This window comes from Cydia pomonella, unplaced genomic scaffold, assembly GCF_033807575.1.
Source record: "Cydia pomonella isolate Wapato2018A unplaced genomic scaffold, ilCydPomo1 PGA_scaffold_192, whole genome shotgun sequence".
Lineage (NCBI taxonomy): Eukaryota > Metazoa > Arthropoda > Insecta > Lepidoptera > Tortricidae > Cydia > Cydia pomonella.
This window is the reverse complement of record NW_026907832.1, coordinates 208,897-226,420: the sequence shown is the minus strand read 5'-3', so window position 1 is coordinate 226,420 and position 17,524 is coordinate 208,897. Positions and strand designations below refer to the sequence as shown.

The window sequence follows — 17,524 nt, the reverse complement described above, 5'->3', positions numbered from 1 at the left end:
CGCTGACATCAGTGTATTTGACGATGCTTGTCACGCTTTAACGTAACAAAATTCGCAATACATTGCGTCTTAGAATTAACTTCAATGTGTAATAAAAAATTAAAACATAAGTTATTATTAAAAGTTGCTGAACAAATGTTGGTCAGTTTGAGGTGTACAGCCTACAGTTTAATTTATTGCTCCTGTTACAGGAAACACCCGGTATAAGTAATATCTGCTGTCCTATTTTTAGGACACTCGGTATTTCACTTGTCCTAAAATAGGGTTATGTGGTCAAATATATGTCTGTACCTAATACCACCAAATTCGATTACTTTAACCCCTCAGTTGCCAGGGATCTCAAGGTTTAACAGTATCCTTCCAATTTACAATCAACATTTTGCAGTTGGAGTTTTGTTACTGCAATCAAAAATTAAATTGGACATTTAGACGATATTAAATTTGATACTCGAGCAATTAATTTAAATGGAGCCGGTAAAAATGTTTGATAGCTGAAAAGTGTTATATTTCTTTTTTTATTGCTACCTATAATAGTCGTATTCGATCGTAACAAATTGATCTATAATGATCATTTTGAGATTACTCAATTCGCAGCGCATCTCTCCCGCGCCTATAATTACTTCCCACCAAAGAGAATTTCAAATAGAGATGGATTGTCAAAATTGACTGCCATCTTTCGACACATGATTGAAACTTTAAGAACGCCATTTGACTTTGATCCTTATTCTTTCACTGATACGAGTATGTGTTTTTGTTGATATCAAAAAGTGGCGCCATCTAACCAGGCATCGGCTAAAGGTTGTGGCGCCATCGCTCGAAACGAAGCCGCCATACCTTTGGCCTTTAATAGATAGCGCCACATTTATATATCTAACAAATTTAACACATATCAGTGAAAGAATAAGGATCAAAGTCAAATGGAGTTCTAAAAGTTTCAATCATGTGTCGAAAGATGGCAGTCAATTTACTTTGGCTATAAATTTTTCTTTGACAATCCACCTCTGGTTGGGTACGCGAGTCATCTAAAATCGCACCAGAGAGTGGAGCAGCTACACTCTGTTAGCAGTAATTAAAAAGCGGCCAAGTACGAGTCGAACTCGCCCATGAAGGGTTCCGTACCATTTATGACGTATTAAAAAAAAACTACTTACTAGATCTCGTTCAAACCAATTTTCGGTGGAAGTTTGCATGGTAATGTATATCATATATGTTTTTTAGATTTTTCATTCTGTTATTTTAGAAGTTACAAGGGGTGGGGGGGGGGGGGACACACATTTTTTCACTTTGGAAGTGTCTCTCGCGCAAACTATTCAGTTTAGAAAAAAATTATATTAGGAACCTAAATATCATTTTTAAAGACCTATCCATAGATACCCCATAACCCCACACGTATGGGTTTAATGAAAAAAGATTTTTTGAGTTTTAAGTTCTAAGTATGGGGAACCCCCAAAATTTATTGTTTTTTTTTTCTATTTTTGTGTAAAAATCCTAATGCGGTTCATAGAATACATCTACTTACCAAGTTTGAACAGTATAGCTCTTATAGTTTCGGAAAAAAGTGGCGGTGACATATGTTCAGTATGCAAGGGCACAGGGGACGTAAGTTAAAGACGAGCGCTGCTTTGAGACTGGTTTTTATTTTACTCTCCACATGCTAATTATCTGACAATTCCCTTTTTCAAAAACAGAAAAAGAGAAGAAAAAAAAAAATACAGACCATTACACGTAACAATCGCTTAAATATAAATTATGACTGAGTAAAATTTTACGCGTAACATAAAATATAAGTTGACATAAATTATTTACTTATTGACTATTAATACATTCGTTTCTGAACATGCAATAAGTTTTATCTGTAATCTCCTTACTATTTAAAAAAAATATATAAAACATCATTGGTGTAAATAATAAAAATACATTACAATTCATTGGCAGGTAGAATCATTAAAGTGGTAAAAAAAATTACAATAAAAAATGCATTTCAATTCATTTCCAGGTAAGATTCTGACATTGGTAAAAATAAATAATATACATATGTTGAAATTTACGTACTTAACTGTATTAAAAATTCAATTTAAGATACATACGTTAAACATTACAAAGACATGCAATTGATTTCCTATACTTGACTGTTAAAACAATCTAAACTTGAATTCATTGTTCATTGACAAATTGCGCCGGGATTAGATTGACTGCATGTAGTTCACCCTTCATGATGTGGCTGGGAATCCCCACCGATCAGGAGGTCGTACTTCCCTGCCGGAACGAGTAGTACGGTAAGTATTGTTTATGAGAACGTTGCGAACGTTAGAACCGGTGCTGAGCGAGTGCGGCGGGGACTGCGCGGGGGCAAGGGAACACGTAGGCGCACTGATCAGCTGTGCGTTATCATTACCTATAATTATGTCATCATAATTTGCGCGCGGCAATTCATTATCAACCCTAAACTGTGAATCGACAATTATGTGTTTTCTGTTTCGTCTTACCTCTGTCCCTGACTGTAATTTAACAATGTAAGACCTAAAACTCAGCTTTTTCAGTATCGTGCCAGCCTTCCAAGAATCATTATGTCTAGCCTTCACTTTTTGACCTATGTATAACTCTGATAATTGTCGAGCTCCCTTATCATAATAAATTTTCTGGTTGTATTGGCGGGCCTTCAAGTTTTTGACAACATCTTTCTGTACTCTTGACCTCAATAAAATAGGTGAACATGGAACTATACTTCTTAATTTCCTGTTGTAAAGTAATTCCGCCGGGGATGGAAGACTAGATGAAATGGGAGTGTTTGCGTATTCCAGTAAAGCTAGGTTCAAATCTGTGTTATCAAACGTAGTTTTACGCATCATGTTTTTGAACACCTGTACGAATCGCTCGACTTGACCGTTCGACTGAGAAAACCCAGGTGATGACGTCACATGCTGAAATGACCACTCTTTGGAAAACTGTTTAAAACTATTCGAGTTAAACTCTGGGCCATTATCACTCATAAGTATTTCGGGAATACCGTGCCTTTTAAAAATAGTTTTTATTTTATTGATGACATATTCGGTTCTTAAGCATTTTAGTTTTACTACCTCTGCAAATTTGCTGTAATAATCTATTAGTAATAAAAACGATTTCCCGCCATAGTGAAAGACATCTACACCTACTTTGCTCCACGCCCGCTTGGGCACTTCGTGTGGTATGAGGGGCTCCTTACTATTTTTCTTTCTATAAGTAAGGCATGCCTGGCAACGCGACAAATAGTCTAATAATTGGGAATTTAAATTGGGCCAGTACATAATTTCACGAGCTCTTAATCGACATTTTTCTATACCTAAATGGCCTATATGGATTTTTTGGAGCATCTCTGTACGCATACATTTAGGAATCACAACGCGGTTTCCTTTCCAAACTATTCCAAAGGCAAGGGTGAGTTCATCCCGCACATCCCAATAGGGATTTAATAACGCATTTATTTTATTTTTATGTGTCGGCCATCCAGACTTAATAACTTTAATTAGTTGTTGTAACTCTTCATCCTGCTTAGTATATTTTTGTATTTCTAAAAAATGTGAATCTGTGAGTGGATTTGACGTGGTAAGCGCACACACCTGCGCCTGCGCCTCGAGATAGTCGCGTGGAACGGAGTTCTCGCTCGCGCCCGGTGCAACTGCACGGGATAGTGCGTCAGCGATGAATAAGTACTTGCCCGGCTTGTAAACAAGTTTAAAGGTATATGGTTGAAGTCTCAATAACATTCGTTGTAACCGCGCAGGTGCGTTTGCTAACGGTTTATTTACGATGCTAATTAACGGTTTGTGATCTGTTTCTATCGTAACGTCACTTCGCCCGTATATATAGCTATAAAACCTTTCACACGCATAAACACACGCATATAACTCCTTCTCGATCTGAGCATACGATTGTTCGGCCTTTGACAGGGACTTTGAAGCATACGAGACTGGTAGGTCATTTTGAAGTAAACAGCAACCTAACCCGTGTTTACTCGCATCTACCGAGATAACTACCGGCTTATCTAGACTGTAATATTGTAGTACCGGTGGATTAGTCAAACATTCCTTTATTTTATCGAAACATTCTTGGTGTTGATAATCCCAATGCCATTCTACAGATTTTTTTAATAAATCTCGTAAAAGGAATGTTTTCTCTGATAGGTTTGGAACAAATCTACCTACATATGTAACTAGTCCTAAAAATCGTTCGACGTCTTTTGTATTTTGTGGCCTCGGGAGGTTTTTTATAGCTAATATATGACTATCATCTGGTTTTATCCCAGCATGGGTGATTTTATGCCCTAGATATTTTAATTCGTTTAATCCAATTTTACACTTCTGGCGATTTAACTTAATATTTATTTCCCTGCACCTCTCGAGTACTGCCCTAAGTCTCTGATCATGAACTTCTTTTGAGTTTGCGTATACTAATAAATCATCGACAAAAAGAATTACCCCCTCGATGTCCTCAAAATGCTCATATAGTTTCCTATGAAATACCTCTGATGCAGACGAGATGCCATACGGCATTCTGAGAAACTTGAACCTGCCGAAAGCCGTATTAAATGTACATAAATCCGTACTAGACTCATGTAGTGCCACTTGCCAGAATCCGTGTTTTGCGTCTAAGGTACTAAAGTACTTAGCTCCTGATAAACTAGAAGTTATTTCTTCTAAGGTTGGCAACTTAAAATGCTCACGCCGAATAGCCTTGTTAAGGTCCTGGGGATCCAAACATATCCGCAGGTCGCCATTAGGCTTTTTTACCACCGTCATGCTGTTCACCCAATCCGTGGGGCGCTCAACCTTGGCAATAATGCCCTGTTCCTGCATTTCTTCCAACTTATTTTTGATTTTATCTTTTAATGCTACCGGTAATTTTCTAGGTGAATGGACTACTGGTCTGACGTCATCTTTTAGTCTAATTTTGTAATTTCCTGGCAAACAACCTACACCAACAAAAACGTCTGGATATTCATCTAAAATTTCACTTTTCTTTTCTATCGTGTATACTCTCTTAACCAATTTAAGCTCCCGACATGAATACTTACCTAGTATCGGCACCGAATCTGTGTCAACGACAACAAATCGTAAAATATATACATTAGATTTATGCGTGACTTTTAGATAACATTTACCTACCACTTTTAACTGACCCCTTGAATAAGCTTCCAATTTTAGGGACGTTTTAGTCAAATCAGACTCACGAATGTTTAATTCTTTTAACCTACTTACAGGAAGTACATTTACGTCAGCACCGGTGTCTAGCTTGAAAGTTATGTTTGTACCACAAATTTGTAAACTCTCTAGAAAATCATCATTCTTTACACCCTTTTGTTTATTTACCTGATCGGAAGAGTCCCCGCGCACCTCATAGATTCCACACATTCTCGAGTAGTGATTCAATTTCTTACAACTTAAACATTGCTGTCCATATGCCGGGCATTTAAACTTCGGATGAACTCCACCACATTGTAGACAACCACGATACATCGGCGTATTGTGCCACTTTCTCTCCTCACGGTAGTGTGAAGTAGGTAGGCTACCTCTAGCACCACGCGAGTCCTGATGATACTCTTGCTGCCGCGACGGACATGGGCGCGACCATTGTCCGCCCGATCGCGCGCGCGATGACCTTGACCGCTGCCCTCGAGAAAAACGGCGGTCTTTTCGTATGGCATCAATCTCCTTCACTTGTGAGTTAGTACCCTGATTTTCATTCGAAATTTCTTGAACGTGGTGATGCTCAGTGCTCTCCGATTTCAAGGTCACAGCTTGTGCTCGGGATAATTCTGCCAAATTACCTATCTCTACAGCCTTCGTTAAAGTCAAATCAGGTTCCCTTAACAAGCGTTCCCGTAGCGATCCATCTCTTATTCCACATATCAATCTATCTCGCACTAAGTCTTGGCACAGGTCTTTAAATTCACATTTCACTGCCATTTTATTTAATTCGAACACGTACTGTTCCACGGACTCGAATTCACTCTGATCGCGTGTAAAAAATCTGTGACGTTCGATCGTTAAATTCTTCTTTGGGAAAAAAAAACAATCAAATTTCTCCAACACTTTGTCTACAGTATCACATTTTGTTTTATCCGTAAATTGATCGTACACGTCTCTGCACCGATCACCAATGACGTGAAGCAAAATATTTATCTGCACTATCACATCTTTCTTGCCGATTTCACACGCTGCATAGTAAATTTTAAAACTCTTTTTCCATTTGTCCCACTCTTTACTTAAATTACCAGATGTCACATTTACAAGATTATTTTCAAATATAAACGGCGGCGGTGGTTGCAAAATGGCTTCCATTGTACTTGGAAATTATTTTAGCTTTTATATTGCATAGCACTTCACTTTTACGTTTTTATTACAGTTATCTTATCACTTCTACTTCGAATAACACTATTGACTATGAATTAGTAAATTTTAAAAACCGGCTGCGCCATGTTCAGTATGCAAGGGCACAGGGGACGTAAGTTAAAGACGAGCGCTGCTTTGAGACTGGTTTTTATTTTACCCTCCACATGCTAATTATCTGACAACATAATCGGACAGACAGACGGACATGACGAATCTATAAGGGTTCCGTTTTTTGCCATTTGGCTACGGAACCCTAAAAATCCACTCCAGAACACACAATCGCTGTGACCGAAACCGGGCAGGAGTCATCATCATCATTTGAAATTCTCTTTGCTTCCGACACTTCGTTTTCCATGACAGATGATCGGTGATCACGTGATGTTTTCTTGAAGTATCGGGCGCCTCGGCTCGGACCCGGACCATTCTAAGCGTACACTGCAATAAAATTGTCCTTAAGCCTGTCAATACCTTTAATACATAAGTATTAATAATCTACAAAATGTAAAGTACAATATAAGCTACGGTGACCGTTTAACCACAAGCCGTGCTTGTTGTCATTACGCAGTATAAAGCACCAGGCAGATTTGACCTAATTTATTCCGATCCCGTATTAAAGGAGTATTCATATGGATATGAACTGGCCCTCAAAACACGCCAACTTTCAATTTACGGCCCGCGGGGACTTGATTAAACCGGCTATTATTCTGTTGTGTATAATTATTATTTTTATTATTGCGCCAACTTTCCAGGCCAGCTATTCACATTGCTGGCGCGAGCGCACACAGACCAATAAAACATGATGATATGAACTTTTGGACTAACTGTAATTGGTAAAGCAAGACAAATATCCGTTTATTGTTTCAAATCTCTCCTCTGTGGCATCTATATCTTATTTTAAATTGAAATAAATGTCATTTATGAAAGAAAAAGTGACCAAGGCCTCCGTGCGCAGGGCTCGGAATGAACCAGCATCTTTTGCATTCGCGGCAGATGCCAAACCAGTCGGCCACACAGGTCACGGCAGCAAGGACAAAATTTTCTCAAATATATGCAAGCTCTTAAAGTCTTACGGTCTTTGTCTTTGGTCAACTCTGAGTTAGAACAGTATAACTCCTATCCGAATCAACTCAGGTAATTCCGGCATAGCGAGAGAGATGGCGCTGCCATCAATATTACTAGGAAATAATTTTTATTTAATTTTAACTTGCAATGTAAACTATGATGTTTGTTCCGGTCAAATCTTGTAAGTTAAATTTGACTTACTTCCCGGTTTCCGATGAAGCTGAAAATTGGCATACATATGTAAGTCGGGTGAAAATGCAATATTACCATCCATCGAGTTGATCTGATGATGGAGACAGGAGGTGGCCATAGGGAACTGATAAAACAACGCAACCTAATTGCGTTGGGGTTTGGTAGAATGGTGTCGGTGAGTAGTTCCCTGATGAAAGAAAAGCGTACAGTCAGCGATAAAAGCTTAAATTAAATTAAATTATCATTTATTTCAGATCTTTACAATCCATAGATTTTGTTAGTTTATCTAAGCTACGTATCTAATAACTAGTGTGAGTATTTACTAATTACAACTAAACTAAAGAGTAACAAAACAACGTACAGTACCCCTAGTGTAAATTTGATCGACATCATAACGTGACGAACGCGTTTGCGTTTAAGTCTCATTTTGTATAGGATTTTGAGTTTCCAAAACGTCCCGCTTGGCGCGCTCTTTCTAAATCCAATACAAAATGAGACTTAACGCAAACGCGTACGTCACGTTTCGAAATCGAATTTATTTACACTAGGGGTACTGGTCGCCCAGTCACAACTACCAGGTGCCTCCATATTCGACAGTCGCATCTATCGGATAATACTTTTAGAAAGCTGTTGGGACTGATTTTGAAATTTTCCCATAAACTTTTTTTTTTTAAGTAGTCTTGGCAACGGCTCTTGAACCGTCTACTCGCCTCAGGTCGCGTGCGACTGTAATATCAACTGTGGCCGTTCATTGCCGCATGGCAATTATTAATTTTCCTAATGATAAAAAAAAACATTTATTACAATTGTACATTTGTACAATTGGTATAATATTAATTACGGCGAAAACGATTAAAAAAGCCTTTAGATTTAATCTTAATCCTTTTGCCATCATCATTTGCATTATGCCTATACAATTTGTAAAGTTATTTAATTAATGAAAAAACCTGAGTGTGAATTACCCAAACAAAAAAAAATCCTTTCCGAAATTGTATTTACATTTTACGTAGGGTTCTGAATGTATTTACATTGTATCGGAACAATTTAATTAGAACCCATCCACGCTAAGTTTGCATTGGAAATGTAGGAAGAAGAATTGGGTACAAGTATATTTCCAAAAAGATCATAATAGGAAAGCAATATTAGGTCAAAAGGAAAGATACATTGATTGAGTAAGTTGTATATAATCTAAGAGTCTAAGAGAGAGAGAGAGAGAGCTGATGGTCCCGGGTTCAAATCCTGGTAAGGGCATTTATTCGTGTGACGAGCATGGATATTTGTTCCTGAGTAATGGGTGTTTTCTATGTATTTAAAAATTATAATTATATATTATATGTATCGTTGTCTAGGTACCTACAACACAAGCCTTATTGAGCTTACTGTGGGACTTAGTTAATTTGTGTAATAATATCCTATAATATTTATTTTATTTATTTATTTATTTTAAGAGTTCTAAGACTATTTCGTGCGTCGAATTTGGCAGGTAAAAGATCGCGCTGTACAGCTTCATACATTTTGTGGTAACTCACATGACATTATGGAAAATAATTTTACGCAATTTATTGTATATTAACCATATATATACTCGTACAATCGTCGTTTCCTCCCGTGGGTAATTATGCTCCAATTCTGTAATACTACATTATGCAACGAGGGGGTAACTGAAATTTTGGACACGACAGCCGCAGGCAGGAGGGAATTAAAGACCCGAGTTTGCAATATTCTTACCCCCGGAGTTACACACAATGTTTTTCATCACACTTGCGAAGAAAAAACTAAATTTTAAGCGAAATAATTCTTAAATACGGTGAAATATCAAACATTCGTTCGCCATTTTGTGATTTCTCGACAGGTTAGGCATCGAAGGCATGCAGCCACGATTGAAAATTATATAATAGTACATTACGATACAAGTGCGAAAAATAGGAAATTCGAAACGAGTGACGATAAATTAAAACACGACCGAAGGGAGTGTTTTAAATCGACACGAGTTGCGAATGACCTATTCGCACATGTATCGTACAACGTTTTACAGTACATATGGGGCTTTAAATGTTCGACACAGTAACGTAATATGCTAATTTTCGCACTAGTGCCGTAAAGTAGCACCATATGTACTGTATAGTACATTACGATACAAGTGCGAAAAATAGGAAATTCGAAACGAGTGGCGATAAATTAAAACACGACCGAAGGGAGTGTTTTAAATCAACACGAGTTGCGAATTACCTATTCGCACATGTATCGTACAACGTTTTACAGTACATATGGCTCTTTAAAGTTTCGATATAGTTACATAATGTGCTAATTTACGCACTAGTGCGGAAAAGTAGCACCATATGTACTGTAAAAATATTTTAAATGGCTGTTAAATTAATCAAGTTAAATAATTTTAAACATAAACATAAATACGAGTATTAAATTATAAACGTCTGTATTTTAAAAGTAAATCTCAATAATGCTAGTTGGTTTGTAAGAATAGGTGATGTAACCTCCCGCGGGAACAATATAGGCCTTTGTCCTTCAATACACCTGCCTGAAACGAGATCTTTTTCGAGCAAGTGTGATGAAATAGTACATTTCGATACGAGTGCGCAAAAAGGAAATTCGAAGCAAGTGGCGATAAATTAAAATACGACCGAAGGGAGTATTTAATAAGTTATCTTAATAAATAAAGAACGTCGCAATGTAAATGAATTCTCAGCGATTCCATTAATATGGCCAGATTAATCAGGCTATGTGCTTTAGTAATTATCCCGGTACAGTTAGATAAGAAATTAAAAACCATCGGATTTCTAATTGGAAATTAAATCTGGGGGCTTATTGCTTTATTATCCTTTTTGGTACAGATTTATCCATATGCTGCTTGTATTTTTATTAACCGACTTCAAAAAAGGAGGAAGTTTCTTAATTCGACTGATTTTTTTTGTATGTATGTTATTCTATATCTCCGAGAATCGTGAACCGATATTTAAAAAAAAAAATTATTGAACGGGTATAACCCCGAGATGGTCCCGTTGGCACCAAGTCGGGGTCTGATGACCTGGAGAAATCGAGGGAACTCTTCAAATGTTATAGGTACATGTATGGCGCTTTTGGTAAAAAAAAAATTATACTACGTCGGTGGCAAACAAGCATACGGCCCGCCTGATGGTAAGCAGTCTCCGTTGCCTATGTACGCCTGCAACTCCAGAGGAGTTACATGCGCGTTGCCGACCCTAAACCCGCCCCCCCTCGTTGAGCTCTGGCAACCTTACTCACCGGCAGGAACACAACACTATGAGTAGGGTCTAGTGTTATTTGGCTGCGGTTTTCTGTAAGGTCCTCCACCAGGTTTTTAGTTCGGAGAGCCTACGTCTCCTTTCTCCGAAACATGTCGCGCGAGTGCCTAAGAACACGTGATCGAAATCCGTATAATTAGTTTAAAATACAGCGAATTTAAATTTTACTTACAATTTTTTTTCATACAAAACTCGTTTTTGCTCTATTTCGTTTGTGAAACACGTGAGTGAAATCCGTATAATTAGTTTAAAATACAGCGAATTTAAATTTTACTTACAAAAATTTTTCATACAAAACTCGTTTTTGCTCTATTTCGTTTGTGAAACACGTGAGTGAAATCCGTATAATTAGTTTAAAATACAGCGAATTTAAATTTTACTTACAAAAAATTTTCATACAAAACTCGTTTTTGCTCTATTTCATTTGTGAAACACGTGAGTGAAATCCGTATAGGTAATTAGTTTAATGTTAGTATGTCTCACGGCAGTTTAAGTTCGCTAATTTTATTAAGTATGGTATCTGAAGCAATGAGTACATAGACTAATTACAGGCATAGTTATACCTTATCCTATTGTGAGAGCAATCTAGCTAGTCGTCTTAAAATGAGAGCGTACAGTCAAAGAATTTAATTTCCGTACCATTTCGTACCTTATCACAGTGGCAATTAATATGAAAGTCGCTACAAACCCCATACTATTGTCACTATGACAAGGTACGAAATGGTACTGAAATTAAATTCCTTGACCGTACCTACTTTACTTGGAGAACCAAGCTTGCGGCGGACTCTTAATTGTAAAATGTCCTTAAAAAAAAAGGAAATTAATAAAATATTTATTCTAGGACAATTTTACACACATAGCGACCTAGTCCAACGGAAAGCTCAATAAGGCTTGTGTTGTGTAGTGGGTACTACACCACACGACGTCATAATGATATAATATGTATAGTCATATATAAATAAGTCAGACTACTCAGACTGCAACTGTCAAGTTTCAAACCGAATGCAATATTTGTCTAGACAATACAACTTGGCACGATTGTAACTTGGATCAAACAGATCCGATCTAACCCGTAACTTGTGCCAAGCAGCGTCTAGACAAATATTGCAAGGATAGGGTTATGTCCTATAGATATGTCGTGGCCAGATCTTTCATGATGTGGCAATCATTTCTAGAAATGATCCGTAAGATACTGGGCCCCAAACGAAGATCGGATGGAAGCTGGACAGTCCTTAAGAACCATGAGATTGAAGAACCTGACATCATGGGAGAAAGTAAAGCCCACAGACTCCGTTGGTTAGGCCACCTTGAGAGAATGGACGAAGATCGGAACGTAAAAAGAGCGTACCTGGGTCGCCTAGCAGGAGGACGTCCTATCGGACGGCCCAGGTATCGCTGGAGCGACATGGCGGAGGCGGATCTGCGCGAACTTCGAGTCAACAATTGGGGAAAAGTCGCACAGGACCGAGAAAAGTGGCGCTGTCTTGTGTCGGACATGTCGGAGGCCAAGTTTCATTTTGGGTCACTGAGCCAACGGAGTAAGTAAGAAGTATGTAAATAGGATGGTAAATTTGCTTCGTAAATGGGCTTATTCCCGTTCACTCATGAGGTCCTGACGGTATCAGTAGCAGTAGTAACCGCTCCATACCTTTTGATTAACAGATGAGGCGTTTAAGCCCAAAAATTCACATCTCAAAATTCCAACTGCACGTGTAAATCAGGCTTTACCTGCGAAAAATATTCTCGTGTAAGCGTAAAGTCGGGTTTTCCGTAGTAATTAGCACGAGTGTACCAACTGCTGCTCGTGAAGTATTCTTACAAACCGATTAGGGCCACTGGAGGGCTGTAAATGTAACTTTAAGTACCTATTTGCCATCATACATCTAAGCTAAGGTGTTTTGTTACCCGTGAACTGTTTGGCCTTACCTTTTGAACGCCGCGCCTATCGCACGCGGCGCGTAATCGTGAACCTTATCGGTACGCATGAAGGTTGATATTGGGCTGTAGCCGCGCGCGTCATATGACGTCTTTGGCGGTCAAAAGGTTCACGGTTCTATTATGGTGCTTAGGGATAATTTAAAAAAAAACAAACACCAGACTGTACGGTGTCGTACTCACAACACAACGGTTGTAGGGAGCGCGAGGATCGCACCATAGTCGAAGACTAAAAATGTCTACTAAACTAGCATGTCATTGTATTTTATTTATTTTACAATATACGTACTACTTTGACAATATACGTACTGCCTCTGCGACGCTTACCAAATTATCTAGTAGTAAAAGTGTCAAGTGTGTAGATATTTGTGGCATTATCTGTGAAAGGGGACCTTATTGTCGATGGCGCTTATGCCATTATTGACGATACTCCGATACAAATACAATGCCGCGCGACGCAGCGCGGCGTAAGCGCCATCGACAATAAGGTCCCTTTTCATAGATAATGCCACATTTGTAATTTTCGAAACATAAACATACTATACAAATGACATACTTATGATACACACGAAAACTACATCGGACCGATTTTAGGTCGATATGTCAGGTTCCTAGGTTTCCGTATCCTTAATTTTTGGGTATAAAAAGGCATTTTTCATCTATTTTTGTAAAACCCCCTTACGAAAGGACCTAAGGCTTGCCCTCGTACACAATTTCATTTTCGCCTCTTGTATCTAAGAGAAGAAAGATTTATAAAGACGAGGACGCCGCGCATCGTAAATGGAATGCAAAATGTATGACAACAACGCGAGCGGGAAACAGCAGCACTGTTTTCAACTTGGTATTTTAAAAAGTTGCTAGAATGCTCATTTTTTAGTACGGAAAAAAGTTTGCTTATTGGCTAATTCTAGCCGCAAAAGTGGCTTAGCGGGTTTAGCAATTTAAGCATGTCACCGAGTTGGTAATTCTGTCGGCGTATTTTAGCTTACAAATTATTCATACGTGCCCCAGGTGCACATTTCTCGAACGAACGGTATTAGACTAATATAAGCCTACGAACTGGGGCCCATTTCTCGAACCATATTAGGCTAATATTATTAGTGCGTTGTCATTGTAACCCATACGATTTGACAGTTTGAGGGCTAATAATTAGTCTACGTGATGGTTCGTATGGGTTACCATGGCGACACACTAATTATATTAGACTAATATCGTTCTAGAAATGGGCCCCTATCAAGTCATATGGGTTACCACGTTAATAATATTAGACTAATGCCATTCGAGAAATGGCCCCCTGGACGGTCGATAGATTTGTCTATGACTATTTTTTCGCTGACGAAAATTCGCTGACCTAAATTGAGGTACCATTCAGACCGTGGGATGAAGAATAGACGTCATTTACTCCGGCCTTCGTTTATATGTATAAATAAAATTACGACAGCTGCTTGATAAGGCGTTTTATTCAGTTAAAAAGGGCCCTGGGATGATACATTTTTGGTTTCATTCCATACGTATGCTATAAATATAATTAACTGTTAAACTATCACTGTAATGTTACTTCGTAAATTAATTTTGTATTAAATCTGCAAATGGTATCACAATACGGTTCGGTTACGGTAGATGTCGCTAAGGTGCATATAAACGATATGGCGCCGGGTAAGTCTCGGTAGCTTGGTAAGATTCCCATTCCCTTTCTTGCTTGATCGGTCGTGCTTCGTCGGTGGCAAACATTCATACCGCCCGCGGCCAGCCTGATTGTAAGCGAGCACCGTAGCCTATGGACGCTTCCAACTCCAGAGGTGCTGCATGTGCGTTGCCGACCCTAACACTCCGCACCCTCGTTGAGCTCCGGGAACCTTACTGACCGGCAACACAACTATGAGTAGGGTCTAGTGTTATTTGGCTGCGGTTTTCCGTAAGGTGGAGGTACTTCCCCAGGATGAAAATATCGAGGTATACTCGTATTCGACTTAGAACGTGACCTTTTGATACATCTATCGTATAATATTAATTAACTGTGACAATGTGAGGCATACGAATAATAAAATTTGATATCTCACCCATTGTGCGCCATATTTATGTAATTACAGACAACAGTCAACATTTCAACAATGTGGCGGCCATTAAGTCAACATTCATTCAACAAGATGCTCTTTGAAATCGTAAACTGGAAACGTACGAAGAAAATTCATTCATTCATGGGCCAATGATATTGTATAACTTTAGATAGGTTATACTCATAGTCTCATACACATAAGGAGCACAAAATATACTTTTATATTTATTTCTATACCGAATAGACCTGTTATTTTTTATTACTCGTAATTATCGCATTCCATTCATCTTTGTCATATTCGTTGTTAAATATAAGTTTTTCTCTTTCTGTGTGCGGGAGCTCGTTAGTACGTGACGTGCACACTTCTCGCTTGCACAGGTGCGAAAGCAACTTGTACAATTTGTACAAGGTAAGCGCTTCAATTTTGTAACTTCTATAAGCTATCTTGAGATATAACATCATTGATTTAGGGCTCATTAATCATTCTTCTTTGCTCATTCCCACTTTAGGTGGGGTCGGCTACTGAGTCCTCAAAATTCAAAATTCAAAAATTTATTCTCACTCGAGTTCAGCGAATATTTCCACCATATGCGCCTTAAGGTGGCGCCTAGCGACATCTATCGTAAGAGTATTACACTTCTTAAGAGGGAGGAAAAGCTTTTAGAATCAAACAAAATAACGGTAATTTTTCTATGAAATTTCATTTTCCACTAAATAAATCTTAACAAATCACTTTGATTTTGATGTCGATCGATTCAGCATAATATATTCTAGGTTTATAGGTTTCGCTTAATTTTTTTTTGTTGTTTGTCAAATTAAAAAAAAAAGAATACCTATAAACCTAGTTTTTCTGTGTCAATAACATACAAAAAAGTCATGGGGAATGGAAAATAATTAAAAGTGGAAAAACGTTTTTTTTTTTTTGTGTAGTACGTTTTTCACGTGGTACGTTAAGAGAACCCATACAGCGGTAATATCTTTTAGCATGTGAAACGTACCTACGGTCCCCTGAAATGTTTAATTTCAGCAATGCACGAAATTACATTCAATTCTGAAAATTGGCCGCAAGGTAAAATAATTACATAATGGAGTCATCAAATATTATTACTTCCGAAAAATTTAACTTGATTTCACCGAAAAATCTTTATGTTTACACAGACAGGTGGTATTTTTCTCTTTTTCAATACAGGTGAATTATCTGCCTTTAAATTTAAAAAAGTAACAAGGCCGCATGTTGTTTACCTCAACCAATTTGATTCCTAGGCCACTATAGAACCATGCCATAATGACTTCTACGACAGTGCTTATTGAGTGATGCGTGTCAAGTATCTAGTAGTTAAAGCGACAAGGTTCTACAGTGGCCTAGGATTCTAGTTGGTTGACTGTACATTTATTCTGAGGTTGTGCAATAAAGAGGATTTGTATTGTATTGTATTCATATCATATTGTCGGTACTTTTTCTAGCGAGTTGCATTTGTAAGATTAAAGTCAGACCAAGCTAAGTTGGCAGCGATTTTGATGGCACAGTCTGTGCAAGTGTTAAGTAAACGTCACAATTTCATAGAAGTTTGACGTTTAGAATAACACTTTCAATGTCTGCGCTATCAAAATCGCTGCAAACTTGAAGTTGTTGACTGTATTCTGCGATATAATTATATAATTCTAACTGTAACTGTAAATTACGCTAACATGTCAAGTGATTTAGCTCTTTTGCTGCAAATAAATAATTTGTAGGTGATTTTCTTATTGGAACTATTAGTAAATAAAGCAAATTTTAAGCTTAGGTTATTGTCTACTTCATTTACCTATTAAATATAAAAGTTGGAGTCGTTTAAACGATAAAGGCTATTAAAATATTTAATATAGATACTTAATTACAAAATTGGTTAATTACAAAAACCTTATTCCGTTGCATAAAAGTATATAACATGCTTTATAAAAAAAACAACCTTTGAATTCCATTTCACACGAACTAATAACGAAAGTAGGCAGTAAAACCTACTTAAACTTCTGTCCCTGCCACATCGACCGATTTTGACCGAGACCCATCCCGGAACACGTAAAGATACATAGTTATTTAAACATTACAAAAATACATAAGAATAAGGTCCATGGGGTCCCAGCGCGCACAAGTTTTTTGGAGAAATCGCGAAACGTCTGGTTGACGTAACTGGTGACCGAAGAGCTGGCGGCTTCCTCGCACAACGTATCAGTATTGCGATACAACGAGGAAATGCCGCCAGCATCCTTGGTACAATGCCTCAAGGGCCTATTTTAGATATAAGCTAGTTATAGTATTCATCTGTATATATCCATTATGTATATTGTTATTGTCAATAAATAGATTTATTTACAGAATGATTTCACATCCAGGGAAGACGTAGAAAAAAACAAAAAACGATATTTGAAATCTATTTTAGACGAAGCAATAACGAAAGAACTAAAAACTACTAAAACTTGAGATTCCCGCCACCTCGACCGGTCTTGGGTGAGCGTAACCCGGTCAGCCGGCGACGGAGCGGTCGTCACCGTTACACGTCGCGTTAATGAACCTCATACTTTAAGAAGCTCATACACAGTTGTACTGTCAGCTAAACTATTAGTTAATATACTAGTACCCTTTGAATTTA

At 37.9% G+C, this 17,524-nt stretch overlaps 1 protein-coding gene across 1 annotated transcript; it reads right to left on the bottom strand.

Annotated features, from left to right (window-relative positions):
• Nucleotides 1-2,307: 2,307 nt before the first annotated feature.
• On the bottom strand, nt 2,308-7,391 carry LOC133533662 (uncharacterized). The gene is made up of 3 exons (XM_061872688.1): nt 5,288-7,391; nt 4,700-4,948; nt 2,308-2,378 (listed from the first exon to the last, which is right to left on the bottom strand). Exons 1-3 carry the CDS (start codon nt 6,315-6,317, stop codon nt 2,308-2,310), a joined length of 1,350 nt encoding a protein of 449 aa, XP_061728672.1. The 5' UTR covers nt 6,318-7,391.
• Nucleotides 7,392-17,524: the final 10,133 nt, after the last annotated feature.